The 24,052-nt window shown below is 38.1% G+C and overlaps 1 protein-coding gene across 6 annotated transcripts in view; it reads right to left on the bottom strand.

Moving 5' to 3' along the window:
- AFF3 (ALF transcription elongation factor 3) overlaps positions 1-24,052 on the bottom strand; it is a 554,707-nt gene that overhangs the window by 288,172 nt on the left and 242,483 nt on the right. For all 6 annotated transcript variants that reach the window (XM_060187453.1, XM_060187456.1, XM_060187452.1 and 3 more), the window contains one exon: positions 15,991-16,038. In XM_060187453.1, coding sequence (XP_060043436.1) covers positions 15,991-16,038 — 48 coding nt within the window. The remainder of the gene's footprint in view (positions 1-15,990; positions 16,039-24,052) is intronic.

Below are 24,052 nucleotides of genomic sequence, written 5' to 3'. Positions count from 1 at the left end.
GTATGGTTTACATACCATTTTCACTGCCAAATTTCTGTATGACAACCACCATAGTTCCCTCAAGTTCTTAGGATGGGTTCATGCATTGCAGTTCTCTGTATTTCACATATGATTGAAATCAGTAGTTGTCCTTCACTTTCTTAATTACTTCATCAAACATAATCATTTCTGTTTCTATCCTATGTCATTTGTGAGTAAAACAACTGTCAGAAGAATCTACCAAGTCTATTCTGATGTGAAGATACTGTTGTGAGATAATTAAACATAAATTTTAATTCTTTCTGAGCTCTCAGAAATTTTTTTTTTACCAGAGCACTGCTGCAGGGGATTAAACCTGGACTTTGGTGCCTCAGGCATGAGTCTCCTTGCATAACTATTACACTATCTACTCCTGCCCTAAGAATAAATCTTGAGGAACACAGTTAACTTTTTTTTTAAATCAAAATGACTTTATTTATCTGAGTAATCTGATTATTAATTTGGTATACTGAGTATATATACTTGTTAAAGCAATTTCAGAATAAGTTGCTTAAGGAACATAATTTTACAATCAATGAACAGGGTAGAAAAATTTGAGTAAGCACTTCAACTGTTTCTAGAGAGATAAAAAGCTATCAACTACCTATCGAACAAATGCTCCACCAGGGGGTGTAGTCTGCACTTACTTATTCCCTTTGCTGCCAGTTAGTGCATGCACCTGAACACTCCTAAAATTTAGTTCTCCCTAATTATTTAAGTGGTTTTATTACATCCTACTGACTTTCATTCTTATGAAGGTAGCCCAGTTCTTATAGTTTATTGTTTACCAATCAAACTCAAAAAGATTCCTAACACTTTTTCTACTAATGCTGTTTTATAGAAATTGTAAACAGATATCTACATGCCTTAGAGGAATTTGCTATTAATCCTAGGTTAATCATTTGTGACAGCCAGGAATACTTTAACAGAGCAAGTGTTTGCTAGGATTAAAATAGTGACACAAATGCTTTGGATTTTATAGAATGAACCACATTTCAATAAACCTCATATCTAACACATTTAAAAAATATTCTATTATCCTAACAAGAATACTAGCAGCTAAAAAAAAAAATCAGTTCTAAAATAAGATGTTGGGGAGGGGTAGAAAGCAAAATGATTATGTAAAGAGACTCCCATGCCTGAGGTTCCAAAGTCCCAGGTTCAATTCCCTGCCTCACCATAAGCCAGAGCTGAGCAATGCTCTAAAAAGAAAGAAAAAAAAGTTGTTTACTTCTCTCGCAGATTTAAAAAATTGGTTTATTTCCAGAACCATATTTGATGAATGAAAACATTTTGTTAGACATGTTGCCTCACTTTTAAAAAAGCTATATATTTACACGTTTATTTAGCAATAGATATTACAACCACATCAACAGTTTGAGAATAGCCTTTCTCTTTTTTCTGCAAAAATGTGCACTGTACTGACATCTACACAGCTCAATGTCATTTAGCCAGCTGCATGTAGGATCAGTGGACAAGTAAACTCATGTTCTGGTGAAACTCACACCCATGCAGCCAGGGTGTGGACTTCTGCCACCTGGACTCCTGATGTCTCTGGATCTCTACCTCTACTCACCCTTTCCCTAGTGAAGAGGGCAGTACTGGCTCGTTTTTGCCCTCAATTGAGGTCAGAGGAGCAGGAGGCCTCCACTAGGAGCCAGGCAACACAGAGCTCCAGAAAAACGAAGCATAACAAAGGCCAATACAAAAGAACCCACTGCTTCAAAACCTATTACAAGGTAACTAGGTTACACTTGGAATATCTCACACCCTGGGCATACATTAATCCTCAACCTTCAGTCTAATTCTTTGGAACCCTTTTGCAACAATTTTAGAGTGAGATAGCAAATACAACTGTCATCTATCTCTTTGTTTTCACATAGCTGGAGAAAGCTCTAAGGAACATCAGAATCTTGATGTATCCCCAAATGAAGAATTTGCTCTATTTTATGGTTTGAAAAATATTCTGATTTTTTATTAATTAGTTTGTGTAGTATTTTGAACATGGGATTTAGAATCTGGAATATGAGACTTTAAATTTTACCACCTGTGTTGCTTACTCACTGTGATTTACCCTCTTTACATCTGTTTCCTCTTTTGTTAGATGGAGATGACATTTTATAACATGATTGTGAGAATTCAGAGAGATAATAAATTTGTCAAGGGCACAGTAAGCTGTCAATACATGTTACGTGCTGTTGTCATTATTGTTTCTATCACTTTAATTAATGAATCTGCTCTAAAGAGGCCATTCAGAGCCTTGTTCCTCGAAGACAGGGAGGCTGTCATGCAATATTGATTTGATCAGCTATCACTGTTAGCAATAAAAGGCCCAGCACACATCTTCTGAGGGATGCACTAAGAGTTTTCCTAGAGCGGCTATGACTTGGGGGTGGGGAGACGGTGGGGTAAAGGTGAAGGAACATATTTTAAAATACTGAAACCAAAATTGTTGCTGATCTGGCTTCCTAAGAAGCCGTTTGTTTTAATTTGCCAAATATTTTGCTCACTCTTCTGCTCTTCTCATTTCTCTCCATCTGCATGTGCTTTGTGTTTGATGTGGCACACACTTAAAAAAAAAAACATTATTAAACAGACAAGCATGTCACCCCTGGAGCTAGCACTCTGTCCCTTGCTTATTCGTAACAAATCTCCTTTTGTGTTCTTTTGTGCTGAAGTGATTAATCATTTCAACTATCCAAGGGTTGCTTGCAGATGATCCTTCTAGATGACTCCAGCTACCATGACCCCTCCACCCCCACCATCAACACGGTTTTAAACATGCCAGGCATCTGCTCCTGAGTTTTTATTCATAGCACAGTGGGTTCCTCATTTCATATAACAATAACTAGTAAACCTCAAAAAGAACTCTGTGCATATTTCCTGCTTTTTTTCAGAGTCTGTGAGTTGGATTGTATGTAGAGGGGATATTGAAAAACTTTAGGGGAAAAAATTACCAAGGCAGAATGATAAATGCGTATTTTGCAGACCAGAGGAAAGGGGTTTATCTCACTGGAGAAAAGTTGTTGCCACTCATTTTTCTAGGTAATATCATCTCCTCAGCAGGTGGTTAGGTATTCTTTCTTCCTTTACTTCATTCTCTCTGGTATCTAGAAGGAATTTCCAAATGGCTGTCATATTTGGAATTGGGTTTTTTTTTTTTTTTTCCCTCATGAAGGACTTAATCTGCTGTTTAGTTTCCAGGAAGGCAGCCTGGATAGGTATTGGGGAGTTGTTAATTTGTTAAAAGCAGTTGCTGATATTTTTAGCTAACTTTAAAGGTTCTATGTTTAAAAGTCTACCTCACATCTTACTCTCATATAGATACGACCCAGTGGAATTAAAAAGCATGTTCAAAATGGGACTCAAATATTATTAGGTCACAAGCTATTCCCAAGGAAGGAAGGTTAAAATGATTCAGAAAGTAAATATGTAGATACAAGTTGTTTGATAATGTTAAATTAGCACAGAATCTCAGAGATTTCCCTTTAAAAAAGAAGTTTCTTTATCTGTCCATTCATGCATTCATTCCTTTATTTTTGTTATTATTGGGCTCTACCATTACAGGCTGACTTTTACAAACAGAGTGAGACAAAGAAGTAGAGAATGAAGAAGGGGAAAAGAGACACAGCACTAAAGCCTCCTTCAATGAGGTGGGTGAGGCCCAAGTCAGGGGTGTGTTATAGGACACAGCAGTGTACAATCCACATCATCTGTTTTTCTGGTCCTGTACTTTTGTAATTTTTTTTTAAATAAAGAGGGGTAGAGAAAGCAAGCCAGAGTATAACACTGAAACTCTGAAGTTCCAGTGGTGCAATTGGTTAGCGTGCGGTACTTATACAGCATAACACTGGAACTCATGTATGCAAACTTTGTACTCTAGCACTAACTCACCTCAGCGGCAGCAAGAAAAAAAAAAAGAAAAAAGAAAAAAAGAAGAAAAATACTTTCTATATAGAAATAAATCTGTGTGCGAGACTGATAAATATATATTCATAAAGAGCTGAGGAATAGAGTTTTAAATTACTGCATAATAGGCCATTAATAAGCATGTTGACCTTAAGGTTTTTAACCAAGTTCTGAATAGTTAATCAATGTTCATGATGAAATAATATTTAAAAGAATAAGTAGCAGAATATAAGACTTATTTATTTTTATGAGAGAGTGAGTACATACACAAGAGACAAAAACCTGCTCCAGCATATATGTTGCTGGGGATGGAATTTGTGGGTCTGGTGTATGCAAGTCCTATGTTTTATGCTCTGAGCTACCCCCCTGTAAAAAATAGTAAGCCGTCCATAGGTCACAAGTTTTGATAACTTTCTAGGAAATTCAGAGAAGAAAAATACACCTCTATTATACATATGCACAGCTTTTTAGTGAGATGAAAGGAGGTAGGGAAACTATTTTAATAAATCAGTTTTTGTTAGCATGACAGTTATTTTCAAATTTAATGCCCAGAGACACAAGAGAGATACCTTTCCTGATTTCTCATAAAAGGTATTTGGGAAAGCAGTACTTGGTAAAGGTGAGATCCACAGAAGGTGGAGCTAAGCACTTCCCTAAAATTTCTAAGGTACAGGAGAGACCAGAAATGAAGTTAAAAACAGAGGGGGGGAGTCGGGTTGTAGCGCAGCGGGTTAAGCGCAGGTGGCGCAAAGCACAAGGACCGGCATAAGGATCTGGTTCGAACCCCGGGTCCCCACCTGCAGGGGAGTCGCTTCACAGGCGGTGAAGCAGGTCTGCAGGTGTCTATCTTTCTCTCCTTCTCTCTGTCTTCCCCTCCTCTCTCCATTTCTCTCTGTCCTATCCAACAACGTCGACAACAACAATAATAACTACAACAATAAAACAACAAGGGCAACAAAAGGGAATAAATAAATAAAATAAATATTTAAAAAAAAACAGAGGGGAAACACTTCAAGTGCAAACACTGAAACTAGAATCTAAAGAATGCCCACAGTAGGCCACCTATTCTGAAATGATAAATTTCATGGACAACTTTCAAAACTAGAATGAAGCAACATAAAGATAATTATGGGAGTAGGTACTACAAGTCATTCGAAATGTCTGAATTCTTACCGGGTACATATTAAAAATGTATATTTCTTATATTTCTTTGCATCCAACAGCCATAAAAAAAAAAAAAAGAAAAGTTGAACTCATCAGAACTCATTAAAACAGCATAAAGATAAATGGAAAAAGAAAAATTAAGTTTCAGGTTATAATGAACAAAATAATTATGAGAATATGTAATTATGTCTTATTTGAAACGTGATTACTATCTAGATAGATATTCTAATTTTTCAAGTCCTCTGTCTCTTCAATGTTTTAATTATTTGTCTATATCTTAGGGACTATATTTAATTTCCTTTTGTGTGTACAATAGCACTTAACAGCAAATCAGTGTGATTTTACAACCCTCAATTTGAAAAAACACTATGCAGTTTTCATGAAATTAATCCAGTTTAAAAATGTATATCTTGAGTTGATCACTTTGGATTTGTATTAATTGTTCCAAGAACTGCCTTACACAGAATGTATTAGCAGTGGAAATCACTTTCATTCCCAGCCCTTGATTCTGAGCAGCAATGTGGTAATTAACCAAATTAGCCCTGCAAATTTATTATCTTGATTTCTTCAACTTGTACATTACATTCATTATCTATCAAAATGAAAAACTCAATCTCATGAAAGATAATCAGAATACAAGTGTCAGATTAAAAGGTCTGAGCTTTCCTGATGGGTATAGCAGCAGAAAGCTGCCAGACTCCTTTGTACTTTGAGCCCTCAGGAATGAGTGAGTAGATTTTCACCTCTCTTCAAGTCCTAACTGTAGAAAGTGCCATAATGCTCCCAGATAATACAGCAGTCCTGTTTATGTTAGTCCCCCGAGAGCTGATGTTTTAGAGGAACAGTAACATTTTTGTTGTTGTTGTAGGATTAAAAGGACAACAGGGTGGAGAACAAGAACAAATACTGAGCAAAGGCCAGTGTCGTTCATTCATTTATTCAGTACTTAGTGAACATCCATTATGTGTCAGTCACTTTGGTAGCCCCTGGAGGTAGATGATAAAGTCTAACTGGAGATTTAAAAGGCCATTATTGCTCCATGTAGTAAGAATGCAAGTTGCCTTGATTCTCAGATATAGAGAATCAGGGGACTTTACTCTGACTATGAGAATCAGGAAGGCTTCCTGGAGAGGATGATATCTCATGTGAGTCTACAAAGATAAGCAGGGAAGAGTCAACTAAACTTAGGGATGGGGGTAGAGAATGTTCTACAGATAGGGAAGGCATGAATTAAGCCAAGAGGTGAGGGAAAGGACTGTAGTACTCCTATTCTGGCAGAAACAGAGTATGGAGTCAGAAAGGTGATGGCAAAAGATAAGGCTGAACAATACACAAGGCTGAAGCACACAAAGCTTTGCAGACTACTTACAGGAATCTGATTCCACTTTAACTTTAGAGGGAGATACTATATACTTAAAGAAAATTCATGCTTTGGAAAGTTGAGCTGGCTGGAGGTCAGAGAGAAGGTTTCTGGAGTAATTTAGGTTAAAAAAAAAATGAATGGGCTGAATAAAGGGAGTGTGGAAAGTGGTAGATCCAGCTGAGTGAGAGAGGTAAGAGAACTCATGAGCTTGGTGTTGGCAAGTATGAGGGAAAGGTGGCCTGGGCTGTTGAACACGGATCAGCCACAATGGTGGAAAAGAAAAGTAGGGGTATGAACTAATGTTAGAGTGGAGGTGTTTGTGACATGTAAGGTAAAGCAGTTCACAGGAGGTTGCAAGAAGCTACAAGAGCTTACAGGAAGTCAAGTCAACAAAAAGCAATGGCCACTAACCTGAGGATAAACCCAGGATGGGTTGTGATGAGAGATGTCAAGGAATGAGCTCAGCAGCGCCAAGCATCACTAGAAAACCTCAAAAGAAACTGTCTTCCTACTATGTGACTTTTTAGGCCAAAGAGAGAACCAGAAAAAAAAAAATTGAGGTAAAGAAGATCACAAAGTATATCCAGTCTAGAAATTTTCTGATTCAAAGGCTACATACACACTCTAATTTTTTTTCAGCAAGAATAATCTTACTTTAAATACTAATAATACTTTAGAAATATTTTTTTCTTTTTTTGCTTCCAGAGTTATTACTGGGGCTTGGTGCTTGCACTACGAACCCACTGCTGCTGGAGGCTATCCCCCCCCTTTTTGCCCTTGTTGTTTTATCATTGTTGTGGTTATTATTTTTGTTGTTATTTATGTTGTTGTTGAATAGGACAGAGAGAAATTGAGAGAGGAGGGAAAGACAGAGAGGGGAGAGAAAGACACCTGCAGGCCTGCTTCACCAGTTGTGAAGCAACCCCCCTGCAGGTGGGGAGCTGGGGGCTCGAACCAGGATCCTTATGTTGGTCCTTGCACTTAGCATCATGTGTGCTTAACCCGCTGTGCTACCGCCTGACCTCCCTTTAGAAATATTTTAATGCTTTTATAAATAAGCACACTAAATACTCTTTACCAAGTGATTTATAATTGATTTGGGTACCAAATAATTCACTAAAGACATAGCACATAATTCTACAAATAATATTTAGTTTTGATCTACAGTAAATTTGTCAAAGTCTAATGAATACGTATGCTTGTACTATATTTAAGTGTAGAAACAGGAAAGAAAAATTCATTAGTTCTGTTAAATAAATTTAGCAAGAACATAAAGCAAGTTGAGTGACTGGCACTAAGCATTAACAATTCACTACTGGAGAACAGCATTAAAAATCATATTAAAAATAAGTATGTCCTGGGGGAGTTTATTCATTAGAAACTATTATCAACTATTATACTTTCACTTGCATTAATATTTTCAACTCTGTGTAGTAAAATAGAAATAACACTGCAATGGTAACTCTTCTTTATGAAGTAAAATAAGAATTTATAATATTTGTTTCACAGGATCCAAATTTAAGTACTTATTTTTCTGAAAATGAAGGCTTGCTGGAATAAACTAAAATGCTATAAAGATGCTATGGAAACCCAGGTGGCATATATGTTGTTCAGAAGAACCGCATATTCTTTGTGGCAGTAAGTCTTTCTGCTTCTACACACCTCTACAATTTGTGTTACTGGGGCTGGACTATGGAAACTTCCTTTTAAAAAACACTGGCATCTAAAGGAGATTATCTTCTTTTGTAAATATTTATTTATTTTCCCTTTTGTTGCCCTTGTTGTTTTTTATTGTTGTTATTGATGTCATTGTTGTTAGATAGGACAGAGAGAAATGGAGAGAGGAGGGAAAGACAGAGAGGGATAGAGAAAGATAGACACCTGCAGACCTGCTTCACCGCCTGTGAAGGGACTCCCCTGCAGGTGGGAAGCCGGGGGTGCAAACTGGGATCCTTACACTGGTCCTTTTGTTACGTGCCACGTGTGCTTAACCTGCCTGACTTCCTAAAGGAGATTATCTTCTATTTGTTTTCTCCTCCACAGTCTCTGAGTAACTTATCTCATAAACATTTGTTACATCCCTCCTGCATGCCTGGCAGGTGTAAGATAGTGAGCAGATACTTCTCCCTCTGAGGTACTTTCAATTTTACCATCTTTGTTCTGTTGCTATACTTTTCAAAGTTAGAGCAACAGAAGTCTCAGAAGAAAAACCCAAGTATTTTGATGTCTTGGTTCTCCAATGTAGTGATGAAGTTCATCAAGTATCTTCACACAACACTGACAAACTCTCAGGACATTTACTATACAGGCCAAGCAGGCCTGTTACATTGTCCATGTTACAATTTGCAAGGACCTGGGTTTAAGCCCTCAGTCCCTTCCCACAGGGGGAAGCTTCACAAATGGTGAAGCAGTGCTGTAGGTGTCTCTCTGTCTCTCTTCCATTCTGTCTCCCCTTTCCTCTTGATTTCTGCTTCTAACCAATAAATTAGGAAAATAAAACACAACATTTAAAAAAAGAACCCTTCCTGTCAATTACTACAGTCTATATGATATGTAAATTATTGCAATTCACTGTAAAATATTGACTGTAAATCATGAATCAGTACCCCGTGAGAGATTAGAACTCACGCTCTAATGTCAGGCACAAAGTTCATTCACAAAAACCTTTAGATACTTGGGCTGCTCACACACTTGGTCTTCTATTTATTGGACAGAAACAGCCAGATATCAAAAGGGAAGGGGGTGGTAGAGTGGGAGAGAGGCAGAGACATCTGCAATATTGCTTCACCAATGGAAAATTTTCCCCTTGCAGGTGGGGAAAGAGGGATGTAGATGTCTTTGTCATTTCTAATGCTGTGCATCAAGAAAGGCAACGACATTCATTCCCAACAGGAGCTTCCAAACTCAGGCAGTTTCTCTGACCACTACATAAAGACTCTGTATGTGAAACAGATTCCTAATTAAAGTGCTCTCCTGCTGCACTAGTAACTGAACACTTCTTGAGTCACTGCAAAATATTATAGAGCGCAGGCAAATAGCTCTGAAATATAGGGGCAGACTGTTGAACATTCCTCACAGGATACTATGAGGATACTCTTCACAGGTAGAAATGGAACCATTTTAAGGATGACTTTTGTCTCTGTCAAAAGGATAATAATATCTACCAAAATGAATCTACATATTCAAAACAAGATTTAAATTGAGACATTTTTGTTTCTAATCATTCAAGTGGCAATGTCAAAAGATACATTAGAATAATACCAAGTGAAACTAAATTATCTTGGACAAGACTAGTAGGTCTTAACCAAAATATAAGAACTTGCAAAACTAAAAAGAAAAAACAAAAACAAAAATAGAAGTAAACTATGGTGGTTATTTTTGGGATGGTAGGGCACAGAAATTTGTTGAGAAACTATACCCTGTAATCTTAAAATCTTGTAAGCCACTACTAATCACAAATTTAAAAAAATGGCTTAAGAAAAAAAGACAATTTTTTTTTGCCTCTAGGGTTATTGCTGGGGTTCAGTGCCTGCATTATGAATCCACTGTTCCTGTGGGTCATTTTTTCCACTTTGCTGGGTAGGACAGAGAGAAACTGAGAGAGGTGGGAAAGATAGAGAGGGTGAGAGAAAGACAAACACCTGCAGACCGGCTTCACCACTTGTGAAGCAACCCCCCTACAGGTGGGGAGCCAGGGGTTCAAGCCAGGATCCTTGCTCGGGTCCTTGTGCTTTGCACTGTTACAAGCAATGGGATATATTAATGGTTCTAATATATAGTTTTACCCAGACTGATTTCCTCCCCATTTTTGTAGGCTTCCCTTTATTACTAGAAAAATATTTACTATTTGAAAAAAATGAAATAATTTACACAGAAAATAACATGAGTTAGAAAAAGCCTGTATGATACAAAATAGCAGATGTGATCTAGGTCTAAATTCTGCAAATGATCCAAACAAGTGACTGAAAAACAGTTGTCTCTTGCTCTCTCTATTCTCTATAAAGTGGCTAACATATTTTTATATGTGTTAAGGAGCATGAAGATATTTAAGCACAAGGTTTCTCATGGCCCACCAAACACAGCCTGAGCACATGAGGCTGCCCACACAGAGACCACAAGTGGTCTTGTGCTCTTGTCTAGGAGGGTCCTAGTTTCCAAAGCAAGCAAGCAAACAAAGAAACAAAGGAAAAGAATTCCTTTTATTGGCTGGAATAAAATCATTATATGAGGAAACTGATTTGAGTCTCCAGAGTTTAAACAAGTAGCAGTTACCTCTTCATAGAAATAATATTTCCAGTTCTTTATATATATTCATTGTGAAGATTTCACAAGTAATTGAAATTAAATTAGTGAGGACAAAGAAGCCCAAGAAGGTGATATGTTCATATGTTAAGCTGAAATTGTCTCTAAATTCATCCCTGAAGTCCAAACAAGATTCTCTAAAATGCTGGCCTTTATTACCCAGGCTCTCTGTGCTGTGAGTAGAGGCCTTCAACAACTGTCATCTAAAACCATCCTGCATAAAATTTGTGCATCCTAGATTCTAGCCCTGCACAGCCCCATTAAGTTGTAAACGGATTTTATTTGCTGAACAAATGTTAATGCCATCCTGCGTTAATGGATACTGCTATGAAAAGCACCTCAGTATCACAGCACAGGAGCCTTTAAGGATGAAATATAGTGTAACTTAGAAAACTGTCTGTTACAAACATATGTCAACCATGAGGGCTCTAGCCCTGATTGCCCATCTTCACAGAACTCAGTTGTAATTTCTCCCTTGGTTAAGTGAACTTTGCAATATTACACAGATTTATTAGGCCCCAGGATTAAAATTCTGAGTAAGAATAAAAAAAAAGATAACTACGCTTTAGAACATAATGTAATATTCAAATGACTTGAAAACAGTCACCTCAGCAAAAATAAAGGAGAGAGGAAAAAAGAAGTTTGAAGATGAGCATTCTAACACTGACCATAAAACCTCTGTGAGTTCAAGTGCACAAATGCATAATCTGGCACTTGCGAATCATAAACACATGGCAATGGGAAACCTCCCTTTCACAGCAAATGCCTGAGTGGTTTCATTACTGAGAGCCAAGGAGACATCTTCATTTATGACAACAACAGTAAAGGGAGAGGGATGCCTAAGCTGTGCAGTGTGCAGTCAAACCCCAACTACTGAATAGCCGGGACATCTTAGGCAGGTAGTGTTTAATCTGTGCTCATCTTCATTCCTTCATGGGTAATATGGGGATATTTTGTGTCTACTTTATAGAGCAGCTGCAATGGTTAAATAAAAGCACTCAGGCAACAAACTTAAGGGTAGCGTCCAGAAGTTCAGTAAGTATGACTATCTTAGTATTTCATGGTTGTTGTATACAGAATATATTGCAAGTGAAAAGGGGCCAGAATGCAAACTGGCCTTTCTGTGCATACAAACACACATACACACACACACACACACACACACACACAATTCAAAACACACTGAGTATTTTTTTAGTTTTCTCTCGTCTGAATTCTGCCCACTCAACTTCACAGAAACTGTATTCAATAAGATCACCAATGACTTACTTGTTGTCCAGTGGTTTCCTCCTGCACACACATGTGCACATAAACGAATGTGTGTGTGTGTGTGTGATTCTTTTCTCTTTTTTTTTCTGGGCCTCATATCACTGATTCCGGTGTACATTTTTGCCCCCTTTTAACTTCAGAAAGAGAGAGAAGGTGAGGGAGAGACATGACACTGTCATCGTGCATGAAGCTTTCCCCCTGTGCTGTGCATGATGCTCCCATGTGGAAACTGGGGCTCAACCCTAGGAACTTATGCATAGTAGAATGGATGCTCTCAAAATAGGCAAAGTCTTTTTTTGTCGTTGTTGTTAAATTGAAGTAACACTGTATCATAACATTATTTAGGTCCAGGTGGCCATCATTCTAAAAAAAATCTATAAATAATTCAGAGGGGCTGAGCACTAACAGTTCAATTGCGTACTTCACACTGAGTGTTTTTTTAAATTCTCATCATGTTTGTCTTCTCAGAAATTCTGTGCTATGGAGCTCTTTCCAGGATTTTATGATTTCTTACAGACATAATTTCCCTTGGACTCCTCTAGTCACTCTTTCCCACTTCCATTTCTCTGACTTTTGAATATTGGAATTTAGATTTTCATAGATTTCAATCTTTAGTTATTCTGGAAAATTTATCCATTTCTATGGTTTTATTACCACATGCTAATTAATCCAAGATGTGAGCCTGAAGCTGTCTGGCTTCTCTTGCCACTAAGACCATCTCTATTTATTCTAGTCTTCCAACCAGTGAAGCTCTTCCATTTCCTCTGTAGGAACTCTCACCATTCTCCTTAGGTTGATTTCCTATTTGTCCTACTATTAGCAGTTCAAATGTTGCTCTGTCAGCATAGTTATGCTTGATTCCCAACAAGGTCAGGAAAGTTCTCAAAAGCCTTTAGCACAATTAACACTATGCATTTGTTTATGAAAATAATAAAAAAAAGTACCATCTATTCAAATGCACTGCTGATTCTAAGAAGAAAGGGGTCATGTTTCTTTTGTTTGCCAGGACTATTGTTCTGCTAGTATAGTCCACATGGAGAGGACAAAGAAAAAAAAATCCATCTCCCAAGAATAAAAAGGAGAATGCCCACATGGCAACAAACCACAAATGGAAGAGATCTTACAATATGGGGGTGGAGGGAGCTATGCTGAAATTTTAGCATACCAATCCTTTTCTTACAATTCTGAAACAACATGAAATAGAAAAAGCCTTATGGGGGAGAGGATGAACCATGGGGGCAGCTCTCTCTGACCACCTTGCTAAAACCGTGGTTTAGACAGTCAAACTGTCACTCAGTTTCAATAGTAACAGATCCTGAGGGCAAATCCCCAGTTGCCAGAATCTGCCTGGCCAGAACTAGAGTGGAAGCAGAGCAGTTACTACATAGGCTAAGGCCTCCGGCCACAGAACAGACATAAACCTCCATCTGTAGCAATGCAGATACTATCGAGTACTTGAAACTCTGAGCTTCTGGTTGACACCAAAGTCAATCACAGACTGCAGTACGCAGGTTCTCACAGAGCATCAAATATAATGAGAAAACAGAGGAAATAGTCTGCATAGTTGAACCAAGAAACCAATTGGAGTAGAACTCCAAACTCTACAGAGCTATGTAAGCCTCCTAAAAAGGTTATCAAGTGCCAGGTGGTGGCATACTTGGTAGAGTACATACATTATCATGCTTGAAGACCCAAGTTCAAGTCCCCCTGTTACCACCTGCAGAGAACTTTGAAAGTGGTGGGTTAGTGGTACAGCTATCTCTCCTCTTCTCCCTCTCCAATTTTTTATTAGTTTTCTTTTTTAAAAAAATTTTTTATATTTATTTATTTATTTTCCCTTTTGTTGCCCTTGTTTTATTGTTGTTGTAGTTATTGATGTCATCATTGTTAGATAGGACAGAGAGAAATGAAGAGAGGAGGGGAAGACAGAGGGGGAGAGAAAGACAGACACCTGCAGACCTGCTTCACTGCCTTGTGAAGCAACTCCCCTGCAGGTGGGGAGCCGGGGGCTCCAACTGGGATCCTTATGCCGGTCCTTACACTTTGCACCACGTGCACTTAACCCACTTTGCACCACGTGCACTTAACCCACTGTGCTACCGCCCGACAACCTCCCTCTCCAAATTTATCTGTGTCTCTATCAAAAAAAAAAAAAAGATGACTGTAAACCATTAATCCTCCAATGAAGAAATTTAAAATAAATAAATTTAAAAAAAAAGGTTAACAGGAGTGGTGGAGTCATAGTGCAGGTACCAAGCCCTGGCAATAACAAAAATCATCAAAACTATGTGCTAAAGATGCTCATCAAAATGAGAAGTTAAATGAAGAAAATTTCACCAATGTAACAAAACCACATGAAAGAAGTCATGACAAAAGTCAGAGAGATAAACAATATGGGAACTGAACTAAAATTGTGTAAGTAGAAGGGAACGCTAGAAAAAAGACAGGAACTAAAGATCAAAATAGTGAACTGGAGGATGGAGCAGAGATACGATCAAGGAAAGGAAACCCAGAATAAAGGGGGAAAAAAGCAACTAATAATCAAGAAAATACTGGAGAGTTAAGAGGAACAACATTCGCATCATAGAGGAGCCAGAAGAAGAGAGACCAAACGACAGATCACTTCCATGTTCTCAGAAAGGATAAGAAAGGGCAGACTTCTTTTACAATCATATTTTGTTGATTAACCATTGTTTTATGTTACAGAATGCTAAACTTAACAGAAGTAGTTTCAGACCTCTAGATGGAGGAAAAGATGTCTTAACATTGACCATTTGAACCTCGAACATAAGAATATGTTGAGAGAAAAAAAAACAGTCCTTTATCTATTGCTTAATCCGAGTCAATAACTCAGGATAGAGATAATGCAGATCAAAACACACTATTTCCTTTAACATATATTTAGATGCCAAAAAAGAATATTTGACCATTTTGACAGATGTGTTTCCTATATAAGTCTCAACCAGAAAAAATCATTATGAATTCAGCTAATAAAATTCAATTATTTTGGTTAACTTGAGAGTTAAAAGGGTTATTTATATACAAAAATGTTTCACAGAAGAAAAGTACCTTTGAAAACAACTTGATGGCTACTGTGGAACATTAGATGAAATATTAGTATTACTATTATCCACTAGCAATTCAAGAAAACTGTATGAGACATCCAAAACTCAGAAACATATTACAATAAAATTTTCTTTATAGGAAATTGCCATACTATCTGGTCTAATTTGCTTTGGTGCTTTTGCACAGTATACTATCAGCTGCCTGAGAACCGTAAATTATTAGCTTACTCTCATGAAAAAAAGTATGAGTGAAGAAAACAATATGGTTTGAAGGTGACATTCTGATGATCAGTTTGGATGTTCAGAAATAATAATATGGCAAAAAACAACCCAACATATAAGTACACCTGGATGTGAAACTAGTTTTTTGGGAAGTCTCCTAGAAATGATGATAATGAAAAGGATAGGTTTACGGAGAGCAACAGGCAAAATAATAATATGCAAAGAAAGACAGAAACAAATTTTCAGAAGCTGAGCATTACCTTCTTGTCAAAGTGCTTCAGATTCTAATTAAGTTTAGAAGAAAAATAACAAGGCAATCCCTGTCTGCCTCAAAAATATAGACTATTAAAGGATGCTTTTGAATAGTGGGGTGATAAATGGGGGCATCCAAATGTGAGCACAAGCATATTTTTCATCTCTACTCAGTTTTCTGTTTTCCAACTGATCGCTTTAATGTGGTGTCACCTAAGCCTACTGCAGTTGAGAACTAGCTCCCAGATTCCTAAAAGAAGCATTGTTTTGTGAAGTGCCATTTAGGTCATTTATATCGTCTCTGTCCATAAAGATAAATGTCTAGCAGGAAACAATGGCTGCCCTTTGATAATGCAATCACATGACTCTTTCTATTTGGAATCCATGTTCCACCAATTGAAAAAAATTATAAAAGAATATCCTTACCCGAATTATTTCTTCTACACAGCTGTTGGTGTCTCCAGATCTACTCTCCTGAAAGCAAAGGACAAGAAAATTAAGCTTGGTTGAGCAGATGTATGGTTATAAGAGCAAGTTGTCACATATGCATCCAAATTTAGTTTCCGAGATCGGGTGTGTTCAGGGTGGTATGGCCATAGACAATGCATCCAAATTTAGCACAGTTTGGAATAGGTGAATGAATACCTAAACTGAGATTTGCTGCTAAGTTCCTTTATCCTAACAGCAGGATGGCACCTACTGCTCCCCCATGTTCCCTCTATTCACTGTCAGGACCATGATGAAATCTCACGCATTATCACATAATAGAATTTTGGTTGTTACCACTATGACTAAAGAGACAGTGTTTATACGAGCAACTACAACGAAATTTTGGTTTGAACATCCATTTTCAGTTATTTGAGTATATAACTAGGAGTTGAATTGTTGGATTATATGATAATTCTGTGCTTCTATCACATCTACTCAAAGTAGGGAAAATACCCTCCAGGTATGAAGTCTCTTCACCTTTGGCTTTCATCAAAGTGTGGATCATTTGCAGAAATGTAGTTTCTCCCTTCCTCCTTCCAAATACCTAAGGCACTCTACAAAAAATAAGGATTGCTATAGCTTATGTGAAACTGACAGTTTCGCCATCCTTAAAGGCTCGATTTATTGGTTTGATGGGACCAAAGCTGAAAGACCAAGAAAGAGAATCATGCTCTTAGTGTTCACATGGCATACTGGGTGTCATATGCCAGTCACTTGCTCTGTAACCCATGTTGCCTGTTGCTGTAGAATGGGGAAGAGCTCTAAGGAACGATGGTTTCAGGTCATGGTTGAACTTGGGGTGCATTTTCTGTTCGAGAAACACCATGTGGTTATAGCTGTCTTCATCACCCACGACACAGAAGGTATTGTGGGGACAAATAATCTTTTATCCGTAACACACCTATGTATGCCTGTGTGTACATGAGGGGCTACTTTCCTGGGTCTTTTGTATTGACCACAACTCAGTATGACATCCTAAGAATAAAGCTTTCTTCACTAAACCCATCTTTCCTTCTTTCTCAGTTTCCTTTCCACAGGCAATGCTATCTGCACCTTCCTGACTTTCTTAGTTAATTTCGAGTTAACCTCAAACTGCAGGTCAAGTATGAATTCCCTGAGCAGCTGTCCCTAATCTTGAAGTCTTTACCTACAGCAGCATAGACTTAGTCTTCCTAACACTCACCACAATTGTAATCCAGTGATTAATTAAATTATTTAGGGTAAATTTTGCCTCCAGAACATATATTTCATGAGTTCTGGAACTTTTGTGTCTTTCAGCAACGTGTCACACAATCTTGATGTGTTCAGTATCCATTTTTGAGTGGATGCTCTATGAAGAAATGAAAGAACCTACTTCCTCTATTTTTCAGAAATGTGAGATCTACCACAGCTATCTCTACGGCTTTTGAATAGTATAAAGGTTCTGCCAAAGAGTATACCACCTCCTGTATGTGATACTCAGCTTCCTCCTCCTCTTTTTTGTTTATTTTTGGTGGCAAAATGTTCCATTTGAAATATTTTACCTTTCAACTAAGTAAACTACCAGGATGAGACTTGCAAAGGTTCTACATGTGATTTGACTTTCTCCTCCCCAGACATAAAAACTTCTAAAGGCCCAGAAAGTCTATATGACTTGCCCAGGTTAAATAATAGTAGGTCCTGGATTAGAATATAAGACTCTTACCCTTGCTAGGGTACATTTGCCATAAGCTTTCCCTACCCCCAAAGGCCTTGCTTGAATTATATGCATTCCTTTAGCAAACCTTAGTTCATCTGCTTGCCAAAGATGTTTTATTACCAAGTTTTCCATGAGGTTCATATAATTTGGAAACTCCCCCCCCCATTGTGGTAATAAACTTTACCATTTTAAGTTGTACAATTTACTAACATCAGTACATTCAGTGTCTAATTTTGAATACTTCAGCTAGTTCCCAAACACTTTTGTCACTCTGAATGAGGCTTTCATGCCCATTAAGCAGGGGATGGCCTTTCCTCCTTCTCCACAGCCCCCGGTAACCACTAATCTGCTTTCTGTCACTATTAATTCTCATATTCTGTAAATTACATGTTAGTAGAATAACACAATATATGGCGTTTTGTGTCTGGCTAGTGTAACTTAGAATAATGCTTTCAAGATTCATTATATTGTAGAACATATCAGGATTTCATTCCTTTTCATGGCTAAATAATACTGCATTGTATGGAAACACCACAGTTTATTTATCTATTCATCAGTTAATGGGATTGTGGTTGTTTCCACTATGACTACTGAGAGTGTTTTTATGAGCAACTGCATAGAAGTTTTCATTTGAACACCCATTTTCAATTATTTGAGTATAGAACTAAGAGTTGAATTGTTAGGTTATATGATAATTCAGTGCTTAATTTTGGAGGAACTGATAAGCTTTTTTTCATAGTGGCTATATCTTTTCATAGCCCTACTAGCAATGTAAAAAAAGGATGTACTTTCTCCACATTCTCACTAGTATATATTTTCTGGTTTTGTTTTACCTTTGATTAGCAGCCACATAAGCAAGGATACAATGTTGCCTTGTGATTTTTGAGCTTTATTTCCTAATAGCTAGTGATGATGAGCATCTTTTCATGGTCATGTTGTCTATCTGCTTATCACTTTTGGAGAGACGTTCTTTGCCAAAGTTATTTTAAAAAGAGATGCAGGGCAATGTTCATGTCCAGTGGAGAAGCAATTACAGAAGTCAGAACTCCCACCTTCTGCACCCATAAAGAATTTTGGTCCATAATACTGGGGAGGGAGAAGAAATGTCATGGGGAGATGAGGAAAGGCCTCTGAACTCCAATTCCATTAAAATCCAGAGAGAGAAGAGGGAAAAAGGAAGGACATTCAGAAGTAGTAATAGATGTAGGTGTGACTTAGAAAGGAAGAGAAATCAGGAACATAGGAAAAAATACATTATATATTAGATTGTTATAGAAGTAACAGTCAACCCCTATCTGTGACCTTGAGAGAATTACTGCAGTTTCCTGTGGAGGGAATGGGGACCATGGTGGTGGAAGTGATGTGGAATTATACCCTTTTATCTCATAATTTTGTAAATCAATATTAAATCACTAATAATTTTTTTTTTAAGATGCAGGGAATTGAACCAAGAGCCTCACTCATGAATGGCATGTGCTCCACCTGCTAAATTTCCTGTTCCAGCTTTTTCTTTGGCAGTGCCAGGGAATGAATTCAGGGCCTCATGCACATACAACAATGCTGAGTAGCCTCTTGGATCCATTTTTAATTCATATATTTAGAGGAAGAGAGAGGTGATGTATATGTAGAGAGGGAGAGAGGGGGAGGGGGGTGGGGAGAGGGAGAGAAGGAGAGGAGACACGATCAGTGGAGCTCTTTGGAGGTTATTCCTGGCATTCCTGTGCAGTGCTCAAAGCTAGAGCCTAATACATGGAAAAATGTACACTCTTCTGGGTGAGCTATTGCTTGGCCCCCACCCAGTTTTACTTGTTATGTTTGCTTTTTTACTGTTTAGTGTAAGTTCTTATATTCTAGAAAGTAGGTCCTTAACATATATGTGATTTGCATATATTTTCCTCCATTCTATGTTTTTTTTAAGTATTTATTTATTCCCTTTTGTTGCCCTAGTTGTTTTCTTGTTGTAGTTATTATTGTTGTTGTCGTTGTTGGATAGGACAGAGAGAAATGGAGAGAGGAGGGGAAGACAGAGAGGGGGAGAGAAAGATAGACACCTGCAGACCTGCTTCACCGCCTGTGAAGCGACTCCCTTGCAGGTGGGCAACTGGGGGCTTGAACCGGGATCCTTACACCGGTCCTTGCACTTTGCGCCACATGCGCTTAACCCGCTGCGCTACCGCCCGACTCCCCATTCTGTCTATGTTTGCTTTCAATAGTGTTTGTAGAGACACATTTTGTCTTTGCTGTTGATAAGTTAAATTTATTTCTCTTCATTACTTTGCTTATGGTTTTATGTCTAGGGAAACCACTATGTATCTAACCTTATAAATATCTATTTTTAATAGGGTGCTTATATTTAAGTCAGTAGCTTGAGCACTTTTAGGTGAAATTTACTTTCTTAAGGATTATTTGGCAAATTGTAGTTAAACCACTAACATTATCTTTGTATAAATGACTCTATTTTACTTTCATCATTAAAATTTTAATAGTAAAATGCATAAACAGCCACTACTGTTAATAGTGCATGAATACTATTCTCTCTATATATATACATATTATATATATATATAAATCAAAAAAATAGTGTTAAAGTCATATCAGAGTTCGAAAGTAGAGTTGCACTTACTAATATTTCATGACCCTTACACACTTCCCTATACTTCCAATTACTTATCCAAGCACTGCTCTAGAAATGTTTCTGACTTCTGGGAACAAGTGAGAGCCTGAGAAGAGCAGTAAAACATTTATTTGCTGTAGAGGTCACATAGGCTTCTAAGCTGAATATGGGCCCCACATCACATCAAATCGATGGGGTTTACAGTCAACATTATTTATACCCCTTTCCCATATTTGGGAGCCACTCTCTTCCCTGATCCAGCTTTCTGGTCCTTTTTCCAGCCATGACATCATCTCCCCAGACAATAACTTGGATCTACCTGCATATTAGATTTCAGGCTCAGAGGAAAAAAAAAAAAAAAACTAGTATAGCCACAGGCCCTTTGGAATATAACTAAAATATGCCTACTAGCTGTCTACAAAACGGAGACCCCCGCCCCCAACTCTTCATCTGCACTATTCCAGCCTTTAGGTTCATGAATAGTCAACAACTTGTTTGGCTTTATATGTTAACTCTCTTTTCAGCCACCAGGTTCCAGATGTTAGCATGATGGCAACCAGACTTCCCTGGACAGACAACCCCACCAATGTGTCCTAGAGCTCTGATTCCCCAGAATCCCACCCCACTAGGGAAAGAGAGAGACAGGCTGGGATTATGGATTGACCTGTCAGTGACCATGTTCAGCGGGGAAGCAATTACAGAAGCCAGACCTCCACCTTCTGCATCCCAATAATGACCTTGGGTCCATACTCTCAGCGGAAGAATAGGAAAGCTATCAAGTGAGATGATGGGATAGGGAGTTCTGGTGGTGTGAACTGTGTGGAGTTGTACCCCTCTTATCCTATGGTTTTGTTAATGTTTCCTTTTCATAAATAAAAAAATTTTTTTAAAGAAATAAAAAACATTTGCATTTCCAGGACTATATCTGGACTGGAGTGAATCTCTTGAGTACAGTGCTGAATAAAGTTTGAGTTGAATGGAAATTTGGAGCCATTTTAAGTCAACTCAATGACTTTATCAGATATAGTATGATGCAGAGAAGTATAAGGCTTTGTCCAAAATCATACTGGCAGCAAGGGGTAGTCAAAGTAGAAACCACCTACATTTCTTCAATATCATGTCAGTGAAATTTCTACTAACCCATGATATCTCTTTAAACTAAACTCTAATAACTCAAGTTGAGATCATGCTTGGTACTCAAAGGGCATAAATAAAATAATTCAGATACTATTGGGGTGGGAGATTGTTCCTCCTTCCATATTGCAAATTGTTCATCACTTAATCACACTGGTTTTCAATCACTAACCTCCAGCAGCACATGCATAGACCAAGTGGTGGGGGAGAGATAGGAGAGGAACCACAGTTGCTTAGGGTCAATACTGCCATTTCTCCTGTACTGTTGCAAATATGAGATAAAGACCTATATTCTAAGAAACTGAAAGACAGACTTCAATCTCTTCCAAATGCACACACACAAAAAAAAGTGGGTGTGAGGGAGGACCTTTTACTTTCTTGAAGTCTTTTTGTTTTTCTTTTTCTTTGCCTCCAGGGTTATTGCTGGGGCTTGGTGACTGCACTACAAATCCATTGCTCCTGGAGGCTATTTTTTCCATTTTGTTGTTGTTGCTGTTATTGCTGTTGTTGTTGTTGGATAGGACAGAGAGAAATTGAGAGAGTAATGAAAGACAGAGAGGGGAGAGAAAGATAGATGCCTGCAGACTTGCTTTACCACTTGCGAAGCAATCCCTTGAAGGTGGGGAGCAGGGGACTAGGATTCTTACAATGGTCCTTAACGCTTCGCACTATGTGTGCTTAACTGGATGCGCTACCGCCTGGCCTCAGGTCTTTCTTAAATTGTGGTTTCAGCAGTAGGCTTATGTTTGACTATATTTTTATTTGTAAAACACTCAGTGTTTATGAACAAGATCAAGACAAGTATATAATTCAAATCTCCAAATCTGTTTATGTATTTTCACAACAAAGTTACAGTCTTCTTTGGAAAGGTACCCACTGAGAAGGAGGGTAGCACAATGCAAAATTTAATTACTCTTCTCTTTCTATTTTTTTTTTTAGCTCTTGTTTCGTGCTGAGCTGCTGAACTGTTGCTTAGTATTTACTCTGACTTTGATGAACCTATCCCATTTTTCCATCATTATATTTTGAAATCTGTCATAACAATCTCACCTCCCTGAACCTCCAACTAAACTTCAATTAAAAGTCAGCCACCCCAGCTAATTCGCCTTCTTTTCAGCCTTTTCTGTCATGCTCCTTTCTCATGGAACTGCTCTCCTCAAATCCTATCACTTAAAAATACACCACACACTCTGCCAAGGAAATGTGTAAGAAGTAAGCTCTGGGTAAGTATAGCTAGAGAAATAGCCAGGAGATCCTATCACTGAGAGCACAAGTCCCTAATTACCATGCCAGGCACAGCACTAGAAGAAGCAAAGAAGGCTTAAGGAGAAGAAACTCGATCAAATCAGTGGGAAATGGCATTTCACTGCAGAGGAAATGGAGCTGCACACGTTCTATTTTCAAAAATCGTTTAACTCTTCATCAGACACCTTTAAGGCAGAACTTGAATTCTAAAAATACTACTTTAAGTCACAATGACTACAAACAGAAACTGTTTATCACATGCACACTCTTTAATATCTACAGATTTGCTTTATCTATTTATTTATATATAAACTGTACCGGTCTTGATTTGCAGAGAAATTAAGATGCAAAGAAATCAGAAATGGGGGCTAGGTGGTGGCATACCCAGTTAAGTGCACATATTACCAGGTTCAAGGACCCAGGTTTGAGCCACCACTCCCCACCTGAAAGGGCGCCGCTTCAAGAGTGGGGAAGCAGGTCTCTCTCTCTCTTTATCTCCACCTCCCCTCTCAATTTCTCTCTGTCCTATGTAATAAAAACTGAAAGGGGGGCAGCCATAGGAGCAGTGGATTCATAGTGCCAGCACCAAGTCCCAGTAATAGCCCTGGTGGCAATAATAAATAAATGAATAAATAAGAAATAAGAAGTCAAGTGTAACAGCAATGCCACCAATGTAGTGGGCAAGGGATTCTAGCTTGTATTCTGAGATCATCATATTTATGTGGAGTCCCAATTAACGACTGTGTCCCTTTCTTCATCTGAGGCCATAACTCACCTATAGGTAAGTTAGCGTTCTTTCAACTTCTTCCTATCACATACCCAACCCAACACCTTCCATTTCCAGAGATACTATCTGCTCCACTCACTCATGCGGAAGTTTGGTTTCACCCCTCACTGATCTTTCCTAACTCCTCCATAAACAGCTCACTGTTTGCTCTGTCGCACATAATCATTTCTTCCTTTCTGATGCTAGCACCGTCACTATCGTTTACACATTTACACACTGAGAAGAAAAATCAGCAAAAATAAAGAAGGAAATGATGGTAAAGGAATACTGTATCACCTGCATAGTGTACTGCTTTGCCATGTGCACAACCTAGGTTTGAGCCGGCCCCCACTGCACTGGAGGAAGTTTTGGTGGAAGTGTAGTCAGTTTCTCTCTCCCTCCCTCCCATCCTCCCTCCCTCCCCTCTTCCCTCTATTAAAAAGGTACACTATAAAAGCAAACAAAATGACAGCATATGGTGACAATTTTAATATAAACTCAAGGGCAGTCATAGTAAAAAACTGAAGCGTAGAGTGCAGAATGAAGGAAAAAAAGAACATGA

Source organism: Erinaceus europaeus, chromosome 3 (assembly GCF_950295315.1).
Source record: "Erinaceus europaeus chromosome 3, mEriEur2.1, whole genome shotgun sequence".
Classification (NCBI taxonomy): domain Eukaryota; kingdom Metazoa; phylum Chordata; class Mammalia; order Eulipotyphla; family Erinaceidae; genus Erinaceus; species Erinaceus europaeus.
This window is presented reverse-complemented; position numbering and strand designations above follow the sequence as displayed.